Source organism: Cyanidioschyzon merolae, chromosome 12 (assembly GCF_000091205.1).
Source record: "Cyanidioschyzon merolae strain 10D DNA, chromosome 12, complete genome".
NCBI lineage: Eukaryota > Rhodophyta > Bangiophyceae > Cyanidiales > Cyanidiaceae > Cyanidioschyzon > Cyanidioschyzon merolae.
The window spans coordinates 675,555-702,984 of NC_010138.1; the positions used below are offsets into that span (position 1 = coordinate 675,555).

Consider the following 27,430-nt stretch of genomic DNA (forward strand, 5'->3'; position numbering starts at 1 on the left):
TCCTGTATCTCCAGTTTTCACACGCTGATCTCGGATTTCAATCGCGTTGTCTTGTCATGAGTCGAAGGATGCTGATAGCAGCGTGCAAGTCGCGATTTCGCAGATTCCAGCTGTTGCCGACAAGTTTCATGCCTGACGACCGTTGCATCTGTAGATCGTGTTCCATTTTCATCCTGATTGTATACGACCCTGGTGCGCGCTTGCCAGCTGTAAAGCACCTGGTTGTCGTCGGGTGTGCTCGGATGTCGCGCACATTTCCTCCGTTAAGCGCTGCCCAATGGAGCGTAGACGCGTGCATCATCTTTCGGTACATTCCCTCGAATAGCACAGAAGGCTCTGCTCAATATCCCTCTCCGTTTTCCATGCTCCGTAATGTACCATATGATGACGGACTTGTTTCAGGGCGATGCCCACAGCGAGTACGGTGTCCGCTGCATGCAAAATCGCACGCTGCTCTATTCGAAAGCGGATTCCTGGAACGCGACGCTGTCCATGATGAATGCGGACGGAAAGGAAATATCCAGATTAGAGAAGAGATAAAGATGATTGGGTCCCTTCGTGCGAAGCGGTGACGCGCTCACCACTCGACGCGATCGCTGCGATGACTATCATCGAAGCCCACGACGCTCTTGCATGCAAACACAAGCGACCGCAGCCTCTGGGAGCGCATACCCTTATAAGTACGATGACAGAGTCGAACGCCGTTTCTTCAATAGCCATAAACAGGGTGCGATTTGTTTCTCGAACGAAATCAATGATTTGACGTGAGGGTTTCTGTGAACGTTGGGCACGGACCTGCCCACAAGTCATCATCATCGGAGAATGTCGAGTTCTCTCTGGTCCATATAGTGATACGACTTTCTGCATCCACGCGTTGCCTTGGAACAGCAACATCGAAACCCTGAAAACCCGTGATTCTAGTATGCTCCACGTAAGGAAATCAATAGACTGGAGGCTTGCACGTACGCGTTGCATCCTGGCATTGGTTATTGTACGAGCCCTTTCCCGAGCGCGTCGCGAAACACGTCGATTCCGGTAACCTGACGCACTCCAGCAGCGTAGCGCCGAGTGCGCTATGTCGCAAACACAACCGAGAAACCTATAACGACATACGTATCCATAACCCCTGATTCCTACTTTTCAAACGTCGAGAGCGTCCCTCTAGGAAACGCTCGGAAGGAAATCCCACAACGCGGGAACAGTGCACGCATACGCGTACCCAATCTGCGCTCGACGCGGGTGTCTCGCAATTCGCAGCCCGCAGCGGATCGCGAGATCGAGCGCGCGGGGCGCGGGTGATCAGCGCACGGCCGCCGCCGTTTCGAGCAGAAACACCAGGCGCTGCGGCTGCGCGATGCAGCAATCCGCGCGGCTGCAGCTGCAGATCCGTGAGCGAATTTGCCGATGAGGCGGCATGCGTCTGGCGCGTGTCCGACGCGTGCACGCGGAGCGGCACGTGTCAGGCAGCAGCGCCCCGAGGTGTACCGGGTACAACTCGCAGTGGGCGCATGTCGAGCAGCGGAGTTGCGTCACCAGGCGCGTGTCGACTGGCGTTGGGTCTTAGGAGGCTCTGCTCGACGCCAGCAGGTGCTCCCCAGGAGTTGATTTACACGCTTCTAGGCTTTAGGGCTGACGTCAGTTGCGGGTAGGTGTATGGCGCGTGTGTCAAAGTGTGCAGTGTTGACTGTGGCTTGAACGCGTTCAGGCTGCGTGACTCTCGGACCCAGTATGTCGGGTGAAACGATCGAGTGTATGCCGAGTGCAGAGCTTCAACAGTTGCCTGGGTCGGTGACTTGCTCTGATAGTCCAGTCAAGGCTCCCGACAGTGATGATTCGGAGATCGGCCAGACACCAGCTGATATGGTGCCGAAATCGAAGCCTCTCGCGAAAGCAGACCCTAGCCCGGTGCAGCACAGCTTCCGAGCGCGCTGCAAAGCGTGGCTGAAAGAGCTCCTTCGTTTTGCTGGTCCAGGATGGCTGATATGTATTGCACTTATTGACCCCGGTAACTACGAGGGTGACATTCAAGCCGGAGCCGGGTACCAATACGCGCTCATTTGGATCATCTGGTGGGCGACCATCGCCGAGATCTGCATTCAGGCGCTCACCATTCGACTTGGGCTGTATGCACGCCGCGATCTCGGGCAAGCGTGCCGGGAAACCTACCCACGCTGGGTTACGATCGCGCTGTGGATCCTGTCGGAGATCGGGATGATGGCCACGGATCTGCTGCAGGTCATCGGCTTTGGGGTCGCAACAGAGATTTTGTTTGGAATTCCGCTCTATGCAGGTGTCCTGCTCTCGTTTGCGACGACGTTGTTGCTCTTGTCCACACAGTATGTTTCGTTTCGGCTGCTCGAGATAATTGTCATCGTGTTGGTGTTCATCATGTCGATTACTTTTTTCATTCAGTGGGGCATGGTCGACACCGACGGTGCGGCGCTTTTGCGCGGATGGGTTGTGCCCAGCATCCCCAGCGGCTCCGCGTTGATCTTACTATCGCAAATCGGTGCATCCGTGAGCCCGCACAATGTTTTCCTGCAGTCGGCCCTGGTCCAGACTCGGACAGTGGACCGCACCAAAAAGGCGCTCCGATCAGCGACGATGTTCAACATCATCGAAATGACGATTCCGATGATGTTGGCTTTCGTGGTGAATCTGGCAGTCATAGCGCTCGCTGCTCAAGGCTTCTACAATAGTCCAGCTGTCGACGTGAATCCGAATGACATTACCCTGCGCGACACATGCAAACTCATTCACCGAGTATACGCCAACTCAGGCGCTGGATGCATCTTGTTTGGCATCTCATTGCTCGCGTCTGCGCAGAGTGCGACGATCTCTGCCACGTACGCGGGTCAGATTGTGATGGAGGGCTTTCTGAATATCAGGCTCCCGTTGTGGTTGAGGAACCTGACAACGCGCACAATCACCATTGTACCCGGTTTGTTTATCGCAATATTTGCGGGAAACAATGGCTCGGGGCTCGCGCTTCTGATTTCATCATCGATACTGTCGGGGGTGATCCCTTTTCTCATAGTGCCGCTGCTCAAGTTCACGAACAGTGCTGCCTGCATGGGTCCGTATCGCAACTCGTGGTACGTGCGATGGCCCATGTGGACGCTTACGCTCGCGATTATCGCAGCAAACTTATACCTGATCGCGGGTGCTGGTGGTAATCGAACGTTGCGCCAAGCGCTTTCCAGTGGTGGCCCCGGAAGCACCGCGGGTATTGTGTTCACGGTGATTATCGGGCTACTGTACGTTGGGTTTCTGGTCTACTTGATGCTCAGGCCCGTTGGCATCGTCGGCGACGCGTACGACATCGACGACGGGGTTATGGGGCTTGTCGAGTCGGGTTTCGAGACGCACGTTCGCATGGAACCGAAACCTGTACCGAATGAACCGACTCGGCCCGAGCCCGCATTTTTGCCTCCCGATGCGCACAGTGCAGAGGATGCTCCACTGGGGAAGAATTTTTCGGAGCAATCTTTGAGTGAGGACGCCAGTTCTTGACGTGGACCCCTGCTTCAGAGGGTAAGCATTCATGGGAGCTTGGTGACGAGTCCAATGCGCGTACCTCCAATGAGTAGGTTGCGATGCAGTGACCGAGTTGCCGCGTATGCTTTTGAAGGGCTGGATAGGACCTGGTTTAGCTATCGGCGTTTCAGGCCGGCCAGCGTCATCGATGTTCCTTCTTAGACCCCCTCGATACCTTTGAGAGAGACAGTCAGGGCTTTGAAGCGCGCGCGAAGCGGTGAGCTCTAATGCGAGGTTTCCTGACGATAGCTCTGGGCATTTGTTGATGGAGCATGGAAACGTTTTGCTGAGATGCCAGGGTCGCTTTCCCGGCGCCTGGTAGCGTTCCTATATCCAGATGCATCTGATAAGATGCATCTGTTCGGCGCCGTGCTTCGCTTTTTTGAATGCGTTTGCGTATACATAGCGCACAGTTGGCGGTTTAGTGCTTCATGGCTCGGATTTAGTGTTATAATCAGCTGCTGTGCTGCGAGAGAGGGGCCTGTTGCGCTCTGGAGACTCCATAGGCTCTGATGGAGCATGCTGTCAGTTTTCCAGTATCCAAACGCAACCGATCGTGTGCATCCGAATCCATTCCGCAGAACGCTGCAGTTTGACTGCCTCCGCTGCATACGCTGGAGTGGCCGAAGTTGCCACTCTCTTCCGTTCGGGCACTGTGTGAGACATTCCAAGAGGAGGCTTCACATAGTGTGGGCGCGGTGGCCCCGCGTGTACACCTCAGGTTTTCCAGATGGAAGAGATGACTCGGACGCATCACGTTCTTGAGATGACCTCCCCTGACCTTGATCCTCTTTGTGAAGCGATTATGGTGCCGAGAATCGCGGTGAAATCTGCACACTCTACCGCTTTGTGGGATGCTCTTTCAATTCGTCTTAGATAGGATGCTAGGCAACTGCTCTCATCAAGATAAACAGGGCTCTGGATTTACCCAAGCTGAGCAGATTGTACGTATGCGTCGACACCAACGGCGTGAGACGCACTGCTGACTATTTCTTGGACGGAAAGCGCTGTTCGACAATGCGCAGCAACCACCAACTGCGCGATGCGCTCAGACGCCTACCCGTTTGCCACGACGCTCTGGAATTGAGACCTGTCGCTTTCAGACGAGGCAGCGAAGTGTCGTGTTGGATACACGGCACATTCTTTGCCGTGCTTCGTGCGATAGACTTTGGGACCTCAATGCCCGCCATTCGCCTGTCTGGTAGCGTCCAGGGAGGCTGACTCTCGGACTTTGCCATGATTGCTGGTCTGTGGTGGCATCATTGCGTGTCAGGTTGAGGCCTGCTCGCGTCCTCCAGGACGCGAGCATATAGAATACCCGTGATCCGGATACTGCGTGGTACAACGGCATCCAATGCTTGAGATTGCCTACCGTGCGGTGCGCATGCTCCGCTGCTGCGTACGGAAACGGCAAGCATCACCGTGACCCTGAGGCGCTTTCTCATTCCAGGAATCCTCGATCATCAAGAATATATGAATATCGTGTATGGAGCCGCCGCTTACCAGCAAATGGCAACACTGCCTCCGCTCCGTTCGGTGTCGGCAGCTAGGTCAGCGTCCGCAACGTCGGCAAAGCGATCCAGCAACGATACCTGTAGGGCGTCGTTTCCTCTAGTCGGCAGCGTGTGCAAGCGTTCATAGAAGAGTTGTTTCTCTGTGGCCCCATATAAACAGCAGTGTTCGTGCATCCAGGAAGCCTGTATTCCAGGCAGCGATCCTAAGTAGGATGAGGCAGCTGGTGTGCGGGCTTCAGGTTTGACGATGTCACGACTCAGCGACGTCCGAGTACTTTGCGACGCTGCCCCTGCTTGCCCGCGATCGAAGAAAACGCGTTGTGCCAGTGTCAATCTGCGTCAAAACATCAGTCTCTTGACGACACCTGGCGAGGCCGAGCGCTGCCCATCCGAATGCAATGCTGTGCAAGGCCTCTTGAAGGTAGCGGGGCAATCGAGGACGCTCGGTAATTCCGTAGCTCTCTGGGGAACGCTCGGATGCGAAATGACTTGCGACCCTGGTGACGCTGCAGGGCACAGGCACGAAGCATCGACAGCGCTCGCAGCGATTCATTGCTGGTCACATGAAAATAGAACACGCAAGTGCATGCTCTGTTCCCGCACTTGGATTTTTTTGAACTTTTTTTCCGATATATAGCCTTGGTATTCAACGTGAATGGACGTATGCTTAGGGATTTATACGTGGTTTTGGGATTCGCGGGCGGGTTTTCGGAGTGTCTTCTTCGACGCTATGTCGACGCCATTCGATACGTCACCGGAATCTGGATGATTCACGATGACCTCGAACGCGGGTATGTTAATCAGTCGATAGTATCATCCAAGTCTAATGCGGAAGCCTTCACTGTTCTCCTTTTCTTACGTATCGCATGCTCAAATCACGCACGCTTCGAGTGTTCGACGTTTCTGTGCCAACGCAATTTGTGGGCACAGAAGCTCCTGCCACTCAGTTCACTGTGAAAAACAACTCGACGTCGATCCTTGACGTTTTCTCCACCAGATCACGCCAGTATAGTTCACTGAACTTGTCACGTCAAATCATCGAATTCGTTCGAAAGCCGAATCCTCCTTACATCATGATCATCGACACGATGACATTCCACAGCAACATGATACCTGTCACAGGATATGCCCCAAGGAGCCCCCGTTTCTTCTTTTTTTACATGGGAAAAGGTCTTGGACCCGAGCTTGAGTTATCGCAGCGAGCACTCTCTGTGGAGCGCGCATCACCGCTTTGCACGAAGCGAGCGTAAACGGATCGAAATTCCACGACTTGTGATCCAGACTGCATGTTCCTTCCGGTGCATTTTTGATCATGAAGACCAACGTATTCCGCGAATCTTTTATCTAGTAGAATAGTGTGCGCATGCAGCGGACTCCGTACTCGCCTAGAGCATCGTCCAGAACGAAATGCCAGTAATCGTGGAGCACGTCATCGGGCGCGAAAATAAAGGAGAGCGCCCACGCGATCCGTCTGTATCCGGATTTGCGGACACTCAATGATAGTACAAGCCTTGTTGGGCCACAAGGTGTCACTTTAATGAGGAAAAGTGATGGAAAGAGGCTGAAACCTCACCACAGCCACGTGTGTCATATTGGGAAATGCGTACTGCGGCTGTGCGCAAAGGACACGATGAAAGTGGCGCTCATTGCGTAGATTTCAACGATCGCCGGTGCATGAAATGTGTATAGAATAGCCGAAAGGTGGAAGTCGGGACTTGAACCTCGCCATTTATATCCTTGAACAGCTGACAACGAAGCACCTGGGAACGCAATGATCTGCGCACTTAAAACCGGAGATAAAGCAGATGTAAAGGAAGCAGTCGCAGGAACAGCCCGCAAAGGCTAGTTTTCATGAAACCAGGCGCGCATCCAACCCTAAGCATGTGCGAACAAGTTAGAGGAACAGCTCCATTTTTTCTGTGATCAGCGGAAACGAACGTTCCCGAGAGCACCCGAGGCACCCGCTCAGCCGACGCGGGACATGCCCGTCGTGCAGATGCGTACAGTGCCGCCGATCGCGGGCATCGATGCATATGTGCCCCTTTTATCTATTAAATACATAAAAGTATCACTTTTGTGTCCACGTACAGGTCGACCGCCCCGCACGTGCAGCGATCTGCGATCCGCGCCTGCCGGCTGGCGCCAAAAGGGTACAGCGCTGCGGCTCCGACTGTTTCTGCCGCTCGGGAGCGTCTGGCGGGCACCTCCAACGCCATGGACGACGCCCAGCGAACCGAATATGCCAGACGCATGCGTCGCTTGTTGAGTCCACCCGAGATCCTCATGCCGGACGGAGAAATTGATCAGGAATTTTTCCTTCCAGCGCGTTTCCGACCAAGCAAGGAGCGGTACTTTGCGCACGAGGACCGAGAGGCGCTGGCGCAGGCGCTTGTGTGTCACGGTTTTGGCAACTGGGAGGCGATGCGCGTTGATTCTAGACCCTTTGGACTACGGTTGCGCCAGTGGACTGTTGAGGATCTGGAGAACGCGGCAAAGCAACTCGTTGGCTGTGCAGACATAGGGCGCTATCTTGGATGGCAACCAGCGAACGCCGCTGCAATCGTCCAGGAACTGGAGCAGAACCGGGCGAACGGCCTCGCGAGAGGCACTTGGGATTCAGTTCGCCACTGGCTGAACCCCGCACTGGCTGCTTCAAACGCGGAACAGCCGTCCTAACGTGACCGGTTGCGAGAAACGCAGCTCTAGCACAATCTGGGTACGAGCGTGGACGGCGCACATGCTCCTGTTCTGTGCCAGTGCGTTTTGCTGAGCGGCTCTCGTTGCGAATACCGATTGATACGAGCTTGTGAGCTTTACGCGCAGCATCCTGATTATCCAGCGTGAAAGCATAGATGCGGTTGCCGGATCACAGAGGCAGTCTGCGGAACGCAGCAACTGCGGTCTGCCACGAGCGCAGGCCGAACACCAAACGCGCATTCAATGTTCATCTTGGGCTATGCATGAGTGGCGCGACGTCGCGGTCCCTAGCGAATGCCGATACGGATTTTGCATTGAATCGTGCAGCAAGTGGTACGGGACAGCCTTCAGAGCGTAAGCAAGCTTGCCACGAAGCGGAGCGATCCACCAGCAACGCCGCCGCACTAGAACGCCAACCATCAACTCGTAACCAGCTCCAGCGGCTTGCACATGAGCAAGTGTTCCCGTTCCCCAGTTCGCTTCTTCCACAGTTGAGCGATCTCTCGTTCTTGAACGGGTCGGAAGCCAAAGGTTTCGTAAAGTCTCACCCCTGCAACATTATGACGTTCGACATGGAGATACATGGCTTCGCAATATCTCCTCTGCGTCCATCGTTCGATTTCCCAGAGAACGAAGCGCCCGAGTCCGCGACGTCGGAACCCCGGCGCAATCGCCAGACCCGAGATGTAAACCGAGCCGGGCTTCCTGGTCTCCTCCAGAGCCTCTCCAGCCGTGCTCTCTTTGGCGACACGTCGTGTCTTCGTCCGATCCGCCGAGAGCAAAAACGGGAACAGGTAGCCGGGGCCAAACCAGAGTCCATCATCCTCGCATGGGTTTGGATACTCGGTCACATCCGCAGTACCGATGATTCCCTTCGCTGGCAGATCTGCGCCTGCATCCGTCCAGGCGTTAGGATCCCGAGGTACCAGGACAAATGTGTGGTTGCGGCCGGGGTTGATCTCCAGCCGACTGCGCATACAGTTGTAGAGTTCTTCCTTGCGCCGAGCGAAAAACCATGGATCTGCAGCATACGGTGAAAAAACAAGCGTTCGTAACTCAGCAACCGCGGCAAGCTCCTTCCAGCCGTCATGGCGAAGCACTTGCCGGAAGAGCACCGACTGGGGCGGTACCCCGCGAGCGCATTTGCTGTTATTCGCGGACTCGGTTGCCGTTGCGCCACCATGCTCGCCGGTGCCGGCCCCAGTGCCGGCACCTTGGCGCTCCGAGGATAGCGACACCACAAGCGCACCGCGTTCGCCACTGTCTGGGTCCAGGTGCCACAAGAGGGCGTTCCGTTGCAGACCCCGTCGTGGAGGACACGAAATATTCCGGTTCTGTGGACACGAGCGTCGAATCGTTTGCACCGACTGACACACCCCGGAAGCAGACAGGCGCTGGTGACTCGTGATGAAGAGCCTCGTAGCTTGCTGCACGAAAGACAACGATAAATGCAGTGCCATTGATACAGGGGCTGCCACCATCTCCCGAGAACTCGACATCAACCGCGCGCACAAGAGAAGGAATTGAAGTGTCTATTGCTTTTCTACTTGGAGAATTGGTTGCTGGTCAAACCGTGTACAGGTGCAAATCCACACGCGCAGCAGGGACTGGTTGGGCAGTGCGCTGCACGCGCTCAGTGCCGGCAGCGTAGGCTGCGTGTCGCGCTCCGCCCTGGTTGCGAGCGCCGGTTTCCCCGAAATCTCGCTCACGTGGCGCTGTTCCTCACCGAGCACAACAGCTGCACCTGACTTGTCAATCGTCTGAGACGTGAATGAGACCCCTGGTCCGGTCTCTTGGAACCGTACGGCTCCCGTCTGGATACCAGGGACAGGTACCCGCGCCCGCACCACTGCACAACGGATTGCGTAAGACGGCTTGTGCACGAAATCACGCTGCGGGTGCGTGCGGCGGCGATCGCCTCGCACGCAGATCGCAGCGTTCATGTGCGCGTGGGATCGCGTGCAGGTCGACTTTGCGAACTTGGATATCGGTGCTCAGGTTGTGATTGTTTGCTAATGTTATGAGGAGCTGGATATCAAGGGGTATATGTATGCGATTGATTTGCTGTACGCTCTCTCTTCTCCGTTTGCAAGTAGGTTGATCGTTACGTATTCCTGGGGCTTCGTGCCACTGGTAGCAGATGCCTCGGTTTTCATCGCTTCCCTATTTTTATGAACTAGAGGATATCACGGATACGTATGCCACTGATGTGTTTCCTTCTGTTTTTCTTCTCCGTTTTTCAATACGTTAGTGTTTCCTGATGCCTCGAGTGCCATCTGCAGGCGTCGGGGGATCTTGATGGAAGCGGCCAAGTTGCGACTTTGCGGTTTCCGGCCGGCCTCGACGCATATCATGCATAGACGATCGGTGGAATCGACGCATGGAATGCGATTTTGATCCTTTTTTCGTATACCGCCTGAGTGCGCTTTTCACAGCGGTGACACGCGGCTGCGGTCAGGTGGACCTATGTACGCACCGCACCTCCGCTTATGCATACCATCGATCGGGCGTTAGCGCTTGGTTTGCCGCGCTCTACGCATTATGGACGGATGCGGAAGGCTCGTCTCGATGCTCGCTTCCGTTTTCGCACCCGGTGTTGTACCCGACGATCACGGGCTTTCTCGGGGCGGTTTCCTCGGTGAGTACGTAATCTGCTGCATACGATGCTTGAGCTGTTCGATGCTGGGAAGGATTTGTCGAAGGCGATGTTTTCTATGATGAGAAAAGATTCGGAAGAAAACCCGTAATGCTGAGCAAGTCGAGAGATTTCGATCCGTTCGCGCTCGCTCCGCATAAAAAGCGGAGACCTGCGCTCCTCTGCTAGCGACCTCTGGCGTGACTCGGGCACGAGTCCAAGTGTCGCTTCCATGCGAACAGAAGAGACAGGAGCCAACCGGAGCACGCCCCATGAGACGTGTCATGGTGGTGCCGTTGAATGACATTTCGTCGATCGCCACAAAAGAGAGAAGGATTTGTATTTCGCACGCACAGGAGTGTTTGCATTGACATTTTCAGGGAACGTTTGGTATGAGCCAGCGAAGAAATCCTCAAGGATCGACATCGACGTTTTTCTCTCTTCAATGCTGCGGCGCGTATTCCAGTACCCATGAGGTGCCCTGAGGCAGCAACACCGAGAACTTGAAGAATGCATGATTTTCGTACGCTGAAGATGAGGAACGGAGAAGCGTGGCGTCTTGTGCGTGTGGGCGTTGCATCATGATATCGCATAGTTTACGAGCCCGTGTTCGAAAGCTTCGAGGATCATCGTGATTCCGGTGACGTAATGAATTCCTTCGACAAAGCTTCGAATTCGCTAAGTCAACAGGACAAACGAGATGCTAAAAATAATTCGTATGAATTCGAAAGCCATTATTGCTGCCTATCGAACTTCATGGCTCTCCATCAAAAAACGTTTGAAGAGAGAATCTCACATCAGCAGCAGGGCGCGCAGCGCACGATTCCGTTCATCGGAGACCAGCATACAGAATCGCAAGTTCTAGCCAGCTGGTCGCGTCCTCGCTCCAGCGGCTGCAACGGCCGCTGCCCTACATTTCGGTGAGGACTTCTCGTAAATACGCTGTCGCTGGCTGGGATGCTGAGCGGCGGCACCGAGACGCGCGTAGACCTGGTGCCGCAGACGCCGCAGCTCATCGCTCTGTACACGGTAATAAGGGATCGCCGCACCAGTCGTGGTGAGTTTGTGTTCTACGCGGATCGAATCATTCGACTCCTGCTCGAGCACGCTTTGAACCACATCCCGCTGGTACCGCGTTCCGTTGTGACCCGTCTGGGTGTCAAGTTCGACGGACTCGCATACCACGAGAAGATCTGCGGAGTATCTATCGTGAGAGCGGGAGAGGCGTTCGAGAACGGGCTGCGGCAGATAGCGCGAGCCGTTCGGGTCGGTAAGATCCTGATTCAGAAGCGTGAATCGGGGCAAGCACGTCTCATTTCCGTTCGCTTGCCACGAGATGTGTCGCAGCGATGGATCCTGGTCATGGATCCGATGCTGGCGACCGGAGACACAGCGAAAACAGCCATTCAAGTTTTAGTTAAAGCCGGGGTTCCACTGGAGCGTATACTATTCGTGAGCATGTTCGCCTGTCCGGAAGGCATCCAAGCAGTTCTGGATGCCTTTCCGCGAGTCACGCTGGTGACCGGTGCTATCGATGCTGGTCTCACGGCGGACAAATTTATAACGCCGGGTCTCGGCGACTTTGGCGATCTCTATTTCGGAACATGTGAGGATGATCGTGAACCGAGTTTTACGGACTCAGAGCGAGGAAGTTTTGACTGGCTGGCGCATGCAGAGGTGTGAACGGACCGCACGGGGCGCGATACCCACCGCGACTGCAGTCCATGGCAGCAGCGCCGCTTCAGGCAGCTTCCCGGATCATGTTGGCAGAATGGCTTGCAATATTGGGCAAAAGCGCTGCTCATGAGTACGGGCTCGTTTCTGTTACGGATGGTGTGAAAGAAGATTTCCCTGGTACTGTTGATGATCATCAGTTGGTGCCAAAAAAGGCGCAGACGCATGGTTGAAAGGGCAAAAAGCTTCAAATTTGTTGACCCAGGCAGAAAGCGCATCTCTTCGAATGCGTCCATGGATGCATGAGGCGTGCCTGCCATTTTTTGGCTGCACAACAAAGCGATTGAGGTGTGACATATTTGGGTATAGAGATCGTTGGCGTTGATTGCGGAAGCACCTCTTGCATGATTTCGTGGCTAGGAGAGACGCGTATACAGAATGCAGCCGCCAATGTTCTTTCTGCATGGGCTGGGACCGTTTACACGAATATCGCAATCCCCGAATGTACATGGATTATCGGCTTTGGGGAGTGGGTCGACCGCTCCGCTCCAGATCCCCAACGTCCCAATGGCTACCGCCTAGTCTAGCCTCCATGAGTTATGGTTGGTTCATCGAGTTCTAGGGGTATCGAGCATTCTGTGACTGTCTCTAAAGCGAGCACGAACGCAGCACGGTATCGCCTCGTGCCTGTGGGCGCCGGCTCGAGGCGTCGTTCGCCCGAAGCAGGATCGATTCTCGTCATCAGTTTGTGCTCCGATTGGTTGCGTATGCAGACCTGCCTTCGCTGCTGGTCACCCTGGAGAAACTCCGCAGAACAGACGAATCCTGGGGTACCGAGTCTCCCGGCTGCGTGCGTGTACAGAATGTGTCGTCATTTCGTGACTTCGGCCTTGGCTCGAAATCCACCAGTTTGGAGGCGCGCGAAACGTTGCAGTTGCGTGCTCTTGCGGACGCCCCGGCCTGGAAAGCAGCCTCCAAAGTACTGCTTGACATGGGCGTCGGCGCGAACGACAACTTGTGCGGTTTATCGCGCCAGCATGCAACGTGCCCCTAGCAGATACATCCCTACAGATCTCTTGATTGCCATCTCTAGGCTAAGAAAGACGTGCCTCACGAATGCGCTCACATTATGAGCATAGAATGCGCGGGAAGATGCGAGCAGATACGCGTGTATCGAGTGCACTGCTCGCCAAGCATGCGACTTGCACGACGTGCATAGCCGCCTCTGCACTGAGCACCTACGTGTTTGCGACGCTGGATATATGCACGAGATGCTTGACCCTGACAGAGATCAACGTTCACTTTACTTGCCGCCACAGCGATCCCGTGAACCTATTCGATGTTGCAGCGCGTATTGAGCTGACGTTCACCGTAGTTCAATGAAGGATATATGCTCTGCACCAATATCTGCTTTTGAAACGGATCGTATGGTCGCACTTTGAATGAACACTTTGAACGATCTACCAGTTGACCCAGAAATAACATCTAGCGGTACTTGCTTGACGAGGTGCATCAAAGCGAGGGAAGCGAGGCGAGCCTTCCGCGATAAATATGCTACGCGATCCGCTTTGGCGTCCTGCATCTTTCGATGCTACGGATGACAGCAATGCGTCTATTGATCGGTGAGCGTAAAACGACGTTTGACAATCGCAAAGACGCCTTCGTCTGGATTTAATCATCGCAAATAGGCCAGCGCCGAGAGCAGCTCGACACCAAGCCCAGAGGCGCACTCCTCGCCCGGATTTGAGTCATCGAAAACGACGTTGTCATCGCGCAGGACCGGAGAGGCATTCGAGAACGAGAAGCCGTGAAGTTCCTCAAAAAGGACGAGGTGTCGAGCAATCCAGTCCGTTTCGCAGCTTGTACTCGACATCAAGACGGAATCGCCATTTGGCAGATGTCGTCGGAATGCTCGTGCGTCTGCACAGTGTGAACATGGGTGATAAGCAGTACCTCTTCGAGTACCCATGTATATGTCGATCATTGTTTCCGCATAAAGTCCCATCGAGTGAGATGAACGTCCGCATCTCGCGTAACGAGCGATCACATCTGCGTCGTCGTTGTGCAGTGCATTGTTCAAGGCGGGAGCGTTCCCCATACAGGAGCGCTGATTTCTCTGTCCATAGGTGTCTCTTCCATACCGATTGTGTCAAAAGTACGGAACCTTGTCATTTTGTGGCATCCTGGCCGGTATTTCTGATAGAATGTATAGAGTGGGCTTGATTGATGAGGCGGGAGTGGCGTAGAAAAAGTCTTACAGGTTCTGATTCACTTGCAGAATGTCTCGTGTAGGCTTCAAGAGACGGTTGGCTCATGCGGATCCTGCTTCTGCAAGGACATTGGTGCAGAAGCAGGATCGTTTCTCGCATACTTGCATTGATGGCATAAAGTGTGTACGCGACCTTTTCCCAATCCACGGGACACATTCTTTTTCCTGAATACTTTCGAGAGAAGCGCGCAAGAACGAAGCGACAAGCTGGTGCAGGTGCTCAAGAATTCCCTGTTGCCATGATGACGCTCATTGCTGGGGGTGCAAGGACCACTGCGCGGCTAGCTCTTGTCCACAGGCGGTGTTCTATTCCCAGGAGATACCTTTCCTGGCTGCAAATGGCCCTGTTCAAAACACAGCTGTTATGAACTAAACAAACACGAGGTTGTCACTGGCGATGTCTGACTGCGCGACGCGCGGCTCCCTGAACGCGTAGCCCGCCGAGGTACCTCTGGTCGAACGTGGCATAGCGACAGTACTCAGGGCTGCGGGTGCCGATCAAACTCCGTACATCGGAGTGGCGACTGAAGACCCTCTGAAGAGTACGACTACGCGGCGTTGCGCACGAGATTCGCGAGCTTTTTCAGCTGCCGTTCTTCGGTGGAAACCCCCGTGAGCGACACCCGCTTGTGCAGCAAACGGAACCACAAAGTTGCCTGGCCTTGTGCGTCTTTGACACCAAGCCCGCTGCTCAGACTCTGCAGTGGATGCCCGAGCTATCGCCAGCTTCCATAATCAATTCAGTGGAGCGTGTGCCACTGTGTCCTCCCGGCCTAACGCTGGTTCCAGAGTACCTGTCACCGTCCGTGGAGAGTCGTTTGGCGACCTATTTTCGAGAGGAGGCGAGTCAGCATTGGATACGCTTATCCAATCGGCGTGTTATTCTGTACGGTCTGCATTTCGTCTCCAATGGGTCGGGTCATCGTTGTTATACGCGCGTGATTCCGGACCTCATCAGGCAGCTCGCGGAACAACTAGTGGCTGACGGTTACCAGAACCAGGTTGCGAACCACATTCTCGTGAACGAATACCGTGTTGGTCAGGGTATCATGCCCCATGAGGATGGACCTGCATTTCTGCCGAACGCCGCTATTATTAGTCTTCTATCTGGCACAGTGCTGGACTTTTACTCGAAAGAGCTCACAGCTCGAAGCAAACCAGTGGCGAGCGTTTACCTACCACCTCGTTCACTCTGCATGATAACCGAGGAGGCCTATACTTCGTATCTGCACGGCATAGCCGAAAGGAATGCCGATGAGGGTGTCCCTCGGAGTGATCGTATCTCGCTGACATTTCGCTACACAGCCCAGCTGCCGGAGGCTACCAGAGAGGCCGCAGCGAACCAGGCGCCCCAGGCTGAGGCTCTCTCGCACTCGTCCAAGGAAAAACGTATCCTTCAATTTCTGCAGCGTCGCAAATAGGCAGGAATGGTTACGCAAGCGCTTGGACGGTTTTGAACTCATGCCCAACGAAAGACATATTGTTCGTGTTCTGCAGCGCTGCAAACTGGTTCGAATGGATTCGCAAGAGCTTGCGAGGTCGAGGTCTCCCGCTCGTACGGGTGCAAGTATGCACTGCAAGCATGGCGATCCAGTTGGATTTACAGGCTTCATAGGTCCTCTGCGTGGTCGGTTTGACCGCTCAATGCCGCCACCGCTTTAGAACGGAGCCCGGCGCTCTGCCTGCAGCGGTGCCAGCAGTGCACTCCTGGTCATTACAGGGCGTCTCGCGCAGCGACTGGGTTGGTACGGTGCATCTCGTAAAGCATCCGCGACGAAGTTTATCGTTGTGTGACGTTTTCTAGAGCGAAATGCGCAGAGCGCTGATGTATTTTCTGCTTCGGAAGCATGCACCATATGCATCCTTTTTAATCGGTGGGCGCTGCCACTGGCACGCGGCCGATGGCCTCAGCAACTCAGGTCAGAGGCTCTGGCATTGTAGGTTGTTATTCAACGACCGCCATCACGAACCAAACCATCACTGTTGCAACCCAAGTCGGCATCGTAACGAGTGCTACCTTCAGGGAACCGGGTTCGTCCCTTGAACACGCACGAAAACAGCACCAAGGCACGGTAGGGTGCAAGGTGTCGGGTTAGCGTTCCATTCCGAGTACACCCGGATACGTGATCGTTGTCGACAACCAGAGAAGGGACCTTCACCCTTCCCTCTACAGATGTTTCTGGATTCCATTCGTTCCCGACTAGCCTTCTCGTTGAGCGTAGAGCTCAGATCGATCTGGCGACCGTGCAGATATTGGACTACGCTCCACTGCTTACTCATCATTGAAGCGCACCTTGGACAACGTTTCGAGTTTCGAGGCGCTGGAGCCCCCGAACATCTAGAATCGTGATGCTTGCATGCAACTCGGGTTATATTCAGGCCAGGTTTGTGCATTTTGGACCCAGATTTGTCCACCTGCGCCAATCGTGTGCATGCAGGTCCAGCCAGCGTCGACTCAGATTGATACGTGAAGCGACGAACGAACCAAATGCGATCCCGTCACCAAGTACCCATAGCTTGTAGCTACGCATTCAAGAGTCGTACTAGATTTGCATCGGGCTAGAGGTGTCCGCATACGGTATGATATGCTCGTTCCACTCGTGGACTGCAGCACAGCAATGTCGAGCATCGACGCTGCGACCATTCATGGCCGGTTGGAGCAGATAGATCCAATTTCACTACCAGTGCCATCATCCTACGTGTCCGAGATTTACAGATCTATTCCGTTTCATCGAAGACATGAACACCGCAACTGACCAGTTTAGAAAGATATATCCAATTTCACCGGCAACACCATCGGGCACACTGGATCACACACCATCCCTATCCCGCTTGCCGACAACGGTGTTGCAGCGACAAGTCTTTGCGCGGAGCTTGCAAACGTCTGCCTGTTCGCTTGCCAGCTGCTTGAGGCGAGCGCTGCGGGGCACTCGCAGTACGGCAAAGCGGCAGCGTTTGTCGTCGTTCGCTGAGGCACCGTCCAGGGCACAGCGACGCCGCCGGTGATGCATGCTGCCTCCGGTGGCGTTTCTGCCCCAGCCGGTACGGCCTGGGACCCGTTCCAAACGCAAGCCAGAAGCCAGAGTCAAACGGCAGAAACGCGCACTTCGCCGTCGAGTGCCTTGCCAGAGTTCCTTGACGCCCAGCCGCAGTCAGGCCCCGAAAGCACTGTTTCCGGGTGACGTCGAGGCGTGGTTACGCGCTGCCGCCAAACGCCGTCAAAGGCTACAGTCTCCAGACAGCGGTGTTTTGCTGGTGCTCGCGGCGCTCGTCGGCGCAGGTACTGGCCTTGGTGTGACACTCTTCAAGACCGCGATTCGTGGCGTCTCGGATTTTGGGTACGGTGACACGGTGGCCGGCGCACTGCTACCGTTCGTCGGGTCCTTGAACTTGATCGCGGTGCCTACCATGGGTGGTGCTTGTGTCAGCTTCCTGAAACTAAGATTCGGAGCGCTAGACGGAGGTATTGAGGCCATGCTTCGATCCATGGAGAAGAATGAACGGTTCCAGAGCGCCGGTGCAATTGTTAAAGCCATAGCAGCTGTGTTCACGCTCGGGAGCGGATGTTCGCTGGGTCCAGAAGGCCCCTCTGTGGAAATCGGGGCATCAGTGGCGCGTCTCATTCCGCAATGGGCGAGTGAAAGACTACAATGGCGGCTCTCTAGTGAGCGACTGCGTCAGCTTTTCGCTTGTGGATGTGCAGCGGGCGTTGCGGCAGGTTTCAACGCTCCGTTCGCCGGGGTACTCTTCGCGAACGAAATCGCGCAGCGAGCGGGCGGGAATCACACTGAATCTGGCACTGGGGCAAGTACAACGCCGGCTTTGCTCGTGGCGTCGGCGTTGAGCTCGCTCGTTGCGAGACTGGGTCTCGGCGAGCGCCCGGCTTTCTCGATACCGAACTATGACCTGCGGAATCCGTTGCTCGAGCTTCCACTTTATCTGGGATTGGGATTCTTGGCGGGGCTGGCGAGCCTCGGGTTTCGGAAAGCGCTCCTGCTGGGTCAAAACCTTTACCAATGCACAGGATTGCGACGGATTCCCGTTGCCTGGCGACCGCTTTGTGGTGGTCTCCTCAACGGCATGGTTGGCTTCGTCTTTCCGCAGATTCTCTTTTTTGGCTACGACATGCTGGACGCTCTGTTAGCGGATACGAATTTCAGCATTCCGCTCCTGGCTGGCTTGCTGTTCCTGAAGCCCCTCATGACTGCCGCGAGTCTCGGCAGTGGCCTTGTGGGCGGGACTTTTGCGCCCGCTCTCTTCGTTGGTGCGAATCTGGGGGCCCTCTACTGCAAATCCATCGAATGCGCGGGCAACGCGCTCCTTGCGATTGTCTTCAAGACTTTGGGTGCAACAACGGCCACTGCACTGTCCGGTTCGATCCCGATTGCGGGGCCTCCAGCGTATGCCATGGTTGGCATGGCGGCAGTCCTAGCGGGAATGTTTCGTGCACCACTCACCGGGTGCTTGCTGCTGTTCGAGATGACCCGAGACTATCGTATCATTCTGCCTTTAATGGCGGGTGTCGGCGTCAGCACCTGGATCGCGGATGACACCAGGCAACAGGTCCGAGCTTCTCCATCCGCCTATGCAACGAAGCGAAACGAAGGCCCTTCGCCGCTCTACCTGGGGCTGCGTCCAGATGCCGAGTTTCGCTCCGTGGCAGCTTGCCTCAGCGTGCGCGATGGACTCTCACCGCTCAAACCGGTCTTCCTCGATGCGCAATGCAGCGTGTCGGTTGCACTGGAACGCTTCCGACCGCTGGAGCACGGGTGCATTCTAGTGACGACCACAATGCCGGTGGAACAGATTCAGGGGCTCGTTACCGTTCGGGATTTACTTCGGGCCAAGAGCGAGTTCGGCGCTCTGCAGGGCATCACTCTGGGTGAGATTTGCTCGACTGATTTCGAAAGCATCTCGCTAGAGGAACCACTTGTGCGGGCTCTGGAAATTCTTGAATCCAATTCAGCGCCGCTTCTGCCAGTTGTGGTCGGCACGACTACCGAGGAACGCGGGAGAAGCGAGCAACCTAATGGCGCCTATGAAAGTCCAAGTCGAATGAAGATTTCACCCTCGATGGTTTGTGGTTTTGTAGATCTGACCAGCATTGAGCGAGCGGTGCAGTTTTCTCGTCTGCAGATGGCGGCTCGCGAACCCGATGGACCAAGTTAATTACTTAGAGGCAATGCACAGGCAAACCGCGCTAGTTCGCTTGCTGGGGTAGCAAGCGATGAAGCGCTCCCGCCCCGCGACTGCCGCGTGCTGTACGCTATCGATAGCTGACTTTGGCACCAGGGGTGTCCGCCGCGCCTCTCGAGGCGGACGCTACCGCTACTGCGATAAGAACACAGATTACCGTGATGATGCACTCTGTCGTGCGGTGGTTTGATCGGTATCGCATATTGGCGGAAACCAGCAGTCGTGGCTGCAGTGCTCGTTCCCGCGCATACATAGGCATGAGGCTGGATCTTGCGGCACAAACAGAGCGGCGGAAACTGAGCGTTCCGTGCCGAATACACCATGCCAGGATCCCTGTATCGATGACGGTTGCTCCATGAAGGCAATTTGTCATGATGGAATCACAAACACTAGGATCGATTTCTTGCGCCAACTATGAATTCCGTGACTGGATAGACTGGGGCAAACCCGGATCGATCGCGTAGGACACCCGATTCGTTCGTTGTTGTGACGTTGTCATGCTTTCTTCCTGGATTTGCGTGTGTGAGAGAGAGAGGGCACTCACCCATGAGCACGCTCTTGCTCTGCACTGAGCACGAGTACGGACCAGTGTTTGCGATGATTTAGGCTATGCCAACATTCGCATCTATATCGACGGCAGCATCAGTTGGTCCCAGTTGCGCCTATCTACCCAGGGCATGCCGAAGAAAAGCCGCTATGGAGTGCGAAACGCCCTGATGACGTCACCAGTGAGGCGGATGGTCTACGCGAATCCGCCGCACGGGTAGGTGATCGTGTTCACGAGCATCACATTGACCTCTGTGATCAAGTCAATCCATTTGTTGGCGGTTCCTGGAAAAACTTTTGCATGATTCAAAATCTCCAGATGCAAAAGAGCTTGGAAAGCGCACGCTCGTGATGCGAGCAGCATGTGCAGAGCACGCCTCGACGAAGAGCATCCACGGGCGCTAACCTGAAATCGCGCAGTAAACTCTCTGGGGAACGTTCACAAACAGACACGTACACACAGGTGTCAGTAGAAGCTCGCATACCCATTGCTTCACGAAGACTGCAGTGCACCGTGCAAACGTGCTGCCCGTTCGTTCGTGTTCACGAGTTCGGCAAGCTGCGATGCATGTGCTTTCAAGGGCGGAAATATCTGCTCGGGAAACAGTTTCGAGAGCACCAGTACCTGGTGCAGAAACTCGTGTCGTTGCCGCTGGGTATGGGCATCGCTCGCGTGCCACGGAGCCTCGCGTAGTATATGCTGGAACCATTCTCGAATCCGTTCCGTTTCACCGTGCTGTTGCCAATGCTTGCACACTTCTATACACAGCGCGCCCATGCGGGGTGAGTTCCTATAGTCACAGAGCAGACTCAAGCCGTGCGTGTGAACCAGTTGGAATAGCGCCGGGGCGATGACCGCCAACATCTCTTCTCGTCGGGTTTGCGGGTCCTTCTTTGGGCGGTGTACCTCTTGATCGCTTCTATATGGATTCCAAACCATCCTATAGAATACGGGATGGAAATAGCGAGTGGTTTCACCGGCTAAAAGAAAAAGCAAAGCTACATGTGCGTAAATCAAAGCCGGAGTGCCGCTGTTTTGCGCGGCAGCAAAAAGCGCATCGAAATAGGGTATCATTGGGCGAACGAGTGTCTTGCTCAACATGACCGTATCATCTGTCCAGGCCAAGAGCGTCAGAATAACCCTATGGCCGTACTTGTTGGTCCAGACCTCGGATAGAACTTCGCGAAATGATTTCGCACACTCTTTCCGCAACTTCGCGTCGCCCAGTTGAACCATTTGCATGAGCGCAAGACTCCCGTTATTGGTGTGATATAGATAGAGCGCCCGTGTGGCGAGTTCCTGGCCCAGCTCCTGTTTCTCCGAAAATGGCACTCGCGACGAAGAGAGCATCGTCCATATTAAATCATGGACGAGGGCATTGGATAGTGCCCGTGGCTTGTCCAGTATTTGTTCCACCTGCCGACGACAGCACGCCACAAGTCTCTGATGGAACGGCTCTTCCACGAACCCAAGAAGTTGATCAAGGGCGTTATCCCCGCTGCGCACTTCTTGATCGCGGGATCCGACCAAAAGTTGGTGCAATCCCCGGTCCCGTTCAAGCAGCATGTGCATGAGCATAGAGGTTCTTTCGCGTCCATTGGCTATGGTTTGGTAGACGTGGTCCACCCAGTCTGCGCCGTCCTGCGTCATGGCCAGCCGAACAAGTGTCTCGCGCAGGGCAGCGATCAACGCTCGTCGCTGCTCCCCAGTCGCATACTGGAACAGCGCCTGGACAACGTGCCGACCGTATCGTGTTTCGGGTAGGCGTTGCAGGCTGGGCTCTAGTGCGTTCCAGATGCGACTCCGCTGCTCGCTCGATCCGTGCTTGAGGGCAATCTCCACCACTCGGGAGATATCGTGTCGACGTGCATACAGGCCCAGTTTCGGCTCAAGCTGAGCAAGCACTTGGTCGATCAGGTGCTGCTTCCGTTCCAGCGGCGTTGCCTTTTGCCGAAGCTCCTCGAACAGCAGCATGACGTTGGCGCTGGGGTCATCCAACGCGTCCCTCTGCACTTTCGCTGAGCTCTGCACAGCTTGAGCCTGCTTTAATTTGCTCATAGCAGCGCCAAGCTTGCGCTTCTGCGATTTTTTCAGGACAGTTGCAGCATCCTGCTGCCTAACATGTCGTGTCGGACTGGCGACTCTCGTCATTGACCTGGATGAGCACTGAACAGACTCCAGATGCAGCGCCAAGCTCTGGGTACTCTAGAGCCGCGCTCCGCTACGTTCAGAGTGAGTCTGAGACCACTGAAACTGACCAGACCACTACGCGTGTACGACTGATCTCAGAAACAAGGGAAGAGATAGCGGATCCTCACGAAATATAACGCTGCCCCAACGCTGGAGTTTACGCCTTTCCTACGTAGTCCTGGAATAGCACGCTCGCACGTCTACCCAAGCCTGGACTCGATACGCTGCGACAGCGTCATGCGACGCCGAATGTGCCGCACGCTGCTGCGCACCGCAGCGTCAAAGCCCGAAGGGTTCCCCGGCAAACACCAGTGGCAGGGCAATGATAGGTTATGTATTTCAATCAAGTGCTGCAGGTTGCGCTTTGATGCGATAGAGCAGCGTCTGAAGCTGCAGTATATGGAAGAGTCCTCGTCTTGGGTGTGACGCAAGTTTGGGATTGTACGGCAGGTCAGGGTACGGGAAACTGTACCTTCCACGTGACGCATGCACTGCGTGACGACCTCATGACCACTTGACACTCAAGGTCTGCCTCGAATGCGTGGCGAGCGCTGTGAACCTGCTTCCAGGCTTGCACCTTGTCTAGCAGGCTGTTCGTCGAGGAGCTGTTGCGCTGAGCAGTACCAGCGGGCACAGTTGCAGCGTTTTCGGTGCTATCTGGTCTGTGAGCGAGCGCAGGCCTTGGAAGAATAGCCGCTAGCCGCAAAAGAGTAACGTGATGGGTTTGTCGAAGCCTCACTGGCACGTGGATGCTATTCGGGCGGTAACGTGCACCCGAGTATCTTTTTTCGCGTTTTACAACAACGCATGATAGTGCGTGTGCTGGTGTCATGTGCAGACTTCCCAGAGGTCTACGCATCCAGCAACCTCGGTGGCATCGGGCGCTTGTATTCTTCAGCGGAGCACGAGATTCGTTTGCCTATTCATGAGCGCGACGCTGCGTCGAAGACAGCTTCGGTCGCTGAAAACGCATATGGAGAACGCGTTCTCTATCGCTCCACACACTGCCGCTGTCGGGGGACACCCAGAGAGAGAGAGAGAGAGCGTCGGCCAACGCGCCTTGTGCACTCGATATTCCGCGCAGGTTTGCTACCGAGCACGAGTCACCCGAGAGCGACATCTCGCCAAGGAAAACGGATCTGTCGCATGTTCGCATCCAGACGAAAGCGTTTTGCGCCGACGATCCTCACACTAGGGTGCTTGTTGGTAGCAGCATCCTAAGCACTTGCTCTAGCTCACCGAGCGGCACCCTGAAGCTGGAGTCATCAGAGCTTGTTCCTGTACGCTGCGTCCAGGTATCGGAGACGTGCCGCCAGTGCGGTAACGGGGCAACAGGCGCTGCGCCTGAGCTTCGGGCGGCCTGCGCTCCAACATCGGTGATCCGAACAAGGCCGTTGCCCTCTTTTGCGTCGAGCTCTAACACATAATGGGCCGTTGACGCTGGCCGACTCGAAGCGTTACCAGCAACAAAGGCCACCCGGAGTCGCAAGGCCGACAGAAACCGATAGCGTGCCGCGAGTCCGTGAAAAGCTGCCGCTGCCGCCAGCGCTAGCGGCAGGGTTCGCTCCAACAGCCCATAGAGCACGGTATAGCAAGGCTGCGCGTTCAACACCTGCTCCACAATGCGAATCGCAAACTCTGGTGCACTGCGCGAGTGACGAAACGCTACCATGTAACCGTGTGGTTGGGTATCACAGCGGTACGTTATGACAAGTTGCACCTCAGTGCCGAGCCGAACCAAAAACCGTGCCGGACATAAGCGCTCCAGACGGGAGAAGCTCCCAGTTCGGCGGATCGGCATGCGCTGGAGACTCGAGTCTCGCAACAGCATCGCCATCTTTGCGGCTCGAGTTAGGTCCCAGCGTGAGCGCTGCACATATGCTGCAGTTGCCTGTGGATACTGCAAGATCAGGTGACGTCTTCGTTCTGGATCTGCCACTGCTGCCGAGCGCTGTGCCTGTGCAGGCACCTGAGCGGAGGACCCAGCACCAGGCGAGCTGACCGGCGACTCCGTCACGATCATCCGCACATCGAGGTATTCGCCGTCAACGGCCGAGGTATCAAGACAACAATCAAACAAATCGGGGGCAATATCGACCTCCAGACTCCAGGGAGATCGTTTCAGGGAAGCTACCTCGAGATGTAACCAGCTCGCTTGGATTTCCAGGACATCCAATGACTTGAGCGAAACCGGTACGGAGAGACGGTCAACGTGACCTCGAACCAAGGCCAACGCCCCAGACCAGGTCGTGCTGTCTATAGCGACGGTATTGGCTAGTACTCCTTGCTCTAGCAGCGTTGTGGTTAGGAACTCTAAGCGTCGAAGCGTATCGACAACGTAAGCCATTATTCGGATGCTTTTCGCACGCACCGTTTCTGCAGTGTCGTGCTCGAGCAGCGCTGCAAGCACCCTATGGACCGGGACAAAATAGGATCCGGAAGTGAGTTTGAGAGCCAGTTGTGAACGAGTCGCCTCGGGCAAGAGATACACGAGAAATGGCACCTGCTTATGTAGCTGCGCGACAACCCACACCTGATCGTGCAGCGCAGCATGATACAGGGCCTCGAGTCGACTGTGCACTCGACGACGCTGTTCGGGGATCGGCAACCACACGGGCCAGGTTTCCGGACGTAACCAGGCCGGCATCGCCGGCTCCATAAAACTTCTCAGATTGCGAATCTGTTCCAGAACAGATCCACCGTCTATGCTCAGCGCCACGAGACCGTCCGGCTCATGGACTTGTAACCGGAGGGCAATCCCGCTGTCTCCACGAGGAACAAGGCGCACGACAGTGGGATGCAGGTGATGCACGACTCCAAAGATGGATCGTTCGGAAACAAGCGCCTGCAAAAGTGCCGTTGAACGCGCTCGACGCGCCGCAGCCACAAGCGCAACACCATCGCCTTCGGAGCATACCTCGTGAGGTATGCATTTGTGCACTGGCAACGGCGGTTGATGTTCGACGCGCACATAGCCATAGAGCGGTACCTGGAGACGGAGGCTTGGATCCCAGAGCCACTCCGGCGTCGGCGGTACCGTCAGGTGCGTACATTGCAGGGTGATTCCGTACCACCAGCGATTCTCCGCCATAACGAAAGCATCCGCATTCGGCGGTTTGACGGCGCTAGGCCAGTACAGGATTCGAAAGCGGCCCGGTGAAGCGTCCAGTCTCTGGACCCTAATCGTCGCAGATGTCGACGAGGTTGCTGTACCCCCCAATGGTGACGCTTTCTGTCTCGAGTTCGTGTTAGAAAGCACCTCTACAGACTTTGCCAATGATGCGATGCGCAACGGTTCATACAGTTCAACTGAGATGCACGAAACCAAGCACCCGATAAAGTAGCGCGTCTTTGATAGCATATCTGAAAGTTGCTGCTTCCGGCACAACAGCTGATAGCGTTCTTCCAGAATACGTGCTGCCAGAGCAGCATACGCTGTACCTTGATCCAGGGTTAGCTTCCAGATGAACCAGTCCCAGTCCGTTGACTGCGGAGCGTTGGCGCTCCAGGTCGGCAACGCCACCGTCATACGCTGGGGTCGAAGCCCGACCAGCGCCTCCCACCCCGGCATGGATTGATCCGAAATCCGTACCAGTGCTTGACGATTATTCCGTTCAAAGTCACGATGGAAACGTAAACGCACATGCATGGTTGCGGATGCCGTTCGGAGCAGCAGGTACGTCCGGTAGCCTAGGACTTGAATGGCAGGCGCAGCTAGTGCTTGCACATTGCCCGTCCGTAGCCTATGGAGCACCAACGGCAGACGATCATAGCTGCTTGTCGTCGAAACTGTAGCTGCTGCGTGTATGTCCAGAGCAGAGGCGAAAAGCGGCTCCGAGCGGGTTTGTTGATAGAGTGACCAGAGTACGTCGGCACCGGCACGTTCGTAGCGGTTAGCGAGCCACTCCGCTGTTATCACACAACGCTGTGCAGTACGCATCGTTGCAAAGTTGTGGTGAAGCCAGCGGCAAAGCGTCAGGAGGCGAAGAAGACGGTGTCGCTCGCGTTGGGACGTCTCTATAACGAGCACGTTGTTCGCAGCGGCGTCTGTTTCGTTCGGACGCCTTTCTGTGAGGAACTCCACCAGATCTCGCAACGCAACATAGCCAAACTCTGCCACGGACTCACAGAGGGCGAGGAAAGAGACGCTCGGAAAAGCGCCGTCCACCGCTTCGTCAGAGCCGGCAGGCCCAGCCGAGCTACTCATGGTCCAGTGATTCCGCAGTGTACTGTAGCGCTCGCTCGTGGTACGTTAGGGGTCCCAGAATGGACTCTGAGACCATTGATCAGAGAGTATCCAAGAGATTAATTGAGCACAGAGCGAGCGAGAGCGTTGTGAGCGTGCTGCAGCCCAAACGGCCTCTGATCAGTGCAGTCAGCGACGCTCTGTTTCGGACTGAAATGGAGCGCTGAACAGCTCGGCCAGTTCGTGGCTGTCGACTTGTTTTCCGAACTTTTTTTATCTAGATAGCTTGGAAATTCAATGGATAGCCATGAGTACTTACGCTTTCAGAAGCACATGTCTCTACGCTTCTCGTTTCTGTACATAAAGCATACTAGAATCGGGTATTCTTCAAGGTTCCTCTCTATCCGTTTCGAGGCAAGTCTTGGTCGCCACATGTCGTAAAGCGGAATGGACTGCGAAACATACTCGATAGCGCTCATTGGCTTCTTGTTCAAGATGTCATACCGAGAGTTTGCTGAACCTGTCACGTCATCCTATCGATTCCGTTAGAAAGAAAGAACCCCCCCTTTTCTGTCGCGATCGACGAAACGGCGTTGCACTGGAGCATCACACTTGTCACTGGAAATGCTCCCAGAAGCTACCGTATCTTCTGTTTGCATGACAAATTCTCCTGAACTAGGACTTGAGTGATCGCATCGATCGACCAAAGTGGCGCGTGTGGCTCTGTTTTGCACAAACGGAGCATCAATGGATCCAAAGTTCTCGACTTGTTCTCCGGTCTGCGGATTTCCTCCCGGTTCATTTCTCATTATGAACAATTTGACGTTTTACAAACCCTCTGTCGAATCGCTGGACGTGCGCTTGCACCTTCATCAGCAGCTCGTGATCATAGCGTACGGTACTAGGCACGACAATGAAGCATGGCATCTACGGGAGACTTGTGTGGCAGTCACTGGCATACCCTACGCAATGAAGCATGCGTTCA

General features: G+C 55.2%; 9 protein-coding genes across 9 annotated transcripts, besides 1 other annotated feature; 5 read left to right on the forward strand and 4 right to left on the reverse strand.

The window, feature by feature from the left end:
* Nucleotides 1-525: 525 nt before the first annotated feature.
* CYME_CML261C (hypothetical protein) lies at nucleotides 526-975 on the reverse strand (the record flags this gene model as incomplete). The annotated part of the gene is made up of 1 exon (XM_005536825.1): nucleotides 526-975. One exon carries the CDS (start codon nucleotides 973-975, stop codon nucleotides 526-528), a length of 450 nt encoding a protein of 149 aa, XP_005536882.1.
* A 753-nt stretch (nucleotides 976-1,728) lies between these two features.
* CYME_CML262C (probable metal ion transporter) lies at nucleotides 1,729-3,513 on the forward strand (the record flags this gene model as incomplete). Its single annotated transcript, XM_005536826.1, has 1 exon — nucleotides 1,729-3,513. One exon carries the CDS (start codon nucleotides 1,729-1,731, stop codon nucleotides 3,511-3,513), a length of 1,785 nt encoding a protein of 594 aa, XP_005536883.1.
* Nucleotides 3,514-7,265: 3,752 nt separating this feature from the next.
* On the forward strand, nucleotides 7,266-7,727 carry CYME_CML263C (hypothetical protein; the record flags this gene model as incomplete). The annotated part of the gene is made up of 1 exon (XM_005536827.1): nucleotides 7,266-7,727. The coding sequence occupies one exon, from the start codon at nucleotides 7,266-7,268 to the stop codon at nucleotides 7,725-7,727; it is 462 nt and encodes a 153-aa protein (XP_005536884.1).
* Nucleotides 7,728-8,167: 440 nt separating this feature from the next.
* Nucleotides 8,168-9,247, reverse strand: CYME_CML264C (hypothetical protein, conserved; the record flags this gene model as incomplete). The annotated part of the gene is made up of 1 exon (XM_005536828.1): nucleotides 8,168-9,247. The coding sequence occupies one exon, from the start codon at nucleotides 9,245-9,247 to the stop codon at nucleotides 8,168-8,170; it is 1,080 nt and encodes a 359-aa protein (XP_005536885.1).
* A 2,093-nt stretch (nucleotides 9,248-11,340) lies between these two features.
* Nucleotides 11,341-12,066, forward strand: CYME_CML265C (uracil phosphoribosyltransferase; the record flags this gene model as incomplete). The annotated part of the gene is made up of 1 exon (XM_005536829.1): nucleotides 11,341-12,066. The coding sequence occupies one exon, from the start codon at nucleotides 11,341-11,343 to the stop codon at nucleotides 12,064-12,066; it is 726 nt and encodes a 241-aa protein (XP_005536886.1).
* Nucleotides 12,067-15,033: 2,967 nt separating this feature from the next.
* Nucleotides 15,034-15,747, forward strand: CYME_CML266C (hypothetical protein, conserved; the record flags this gene model as incomplete). Its single annotated transcript, XM_005536830.1, has 1 exon — nucleotides 15,034-15,747. One exon carries the CDS (start codon nucleotides 15,034-15,036, stop codon nucleotides 15,745-15,747), a length of 714 nt encoding a protein of 237 aa, XP_005536887.1.
* A 1,588-nt stretch (nucleotides 15,748-17,335) lies between these two features.
* Nucleotides 17,336-19,495, forward strand: CYME_CML267C (probable CLC-type chloride channel; the record flags this gene model as incomplete). The annotated part of the gene is made up of 1 exon (XM_005536831.1): nucleotides 17,336-19,495. The coding sequence occupies one exon, from the start codon at nucleotides 17,336-17,338 to the stop codon at nucleotides 19,493-19,495; it is 2,160 nt and encodes a 719-aa protein (XP_005536888.1).
* A 1,066-nt stretch (nucleotides 19,496-20,561) lies between these two features.
* On the reverse strand, nucleotides 20,562-22,220 carry CYME_CML268C (hypothetical protein, conserved; the record flags this gene model as incomplete). Its single annotated transcript, XM_005536832.1, has 1 exon — nucleotides 20,562-22,220. The coding sequence occupies one exon, from the start codon at nucleotides 22,218-22,220 to the stop codon at nucleotides 20,562-20,564; it is 1,659 nt and encodes a 552-aa protein (XP_005536889.1).
* A 342-nt stretch (nucleotides 22,221-22,562) lies between these two features.
* Nucleotides 22,563-24,924: a sequence feature (possible transcribed region).
* On the reverse strand, nucleotides 23,446-26,466 carry CYME_CML270C (hypothetical protein; the record flags this gene model as incomplete). The annotated part of the gene is made up of 1 exon (XM_005536833.1): nucleotides 23,446-26,466. One exon carries the CDS (start codon nucleotides 26,464-26,466, stop codon nucleotides 23,446-23,448), a length of 3,021 nt encoding a protein of 1,006 aa, XP_005536890.1.
* Nucleotides 26,467-27,430: the final 964 nt, after the last annotated feature.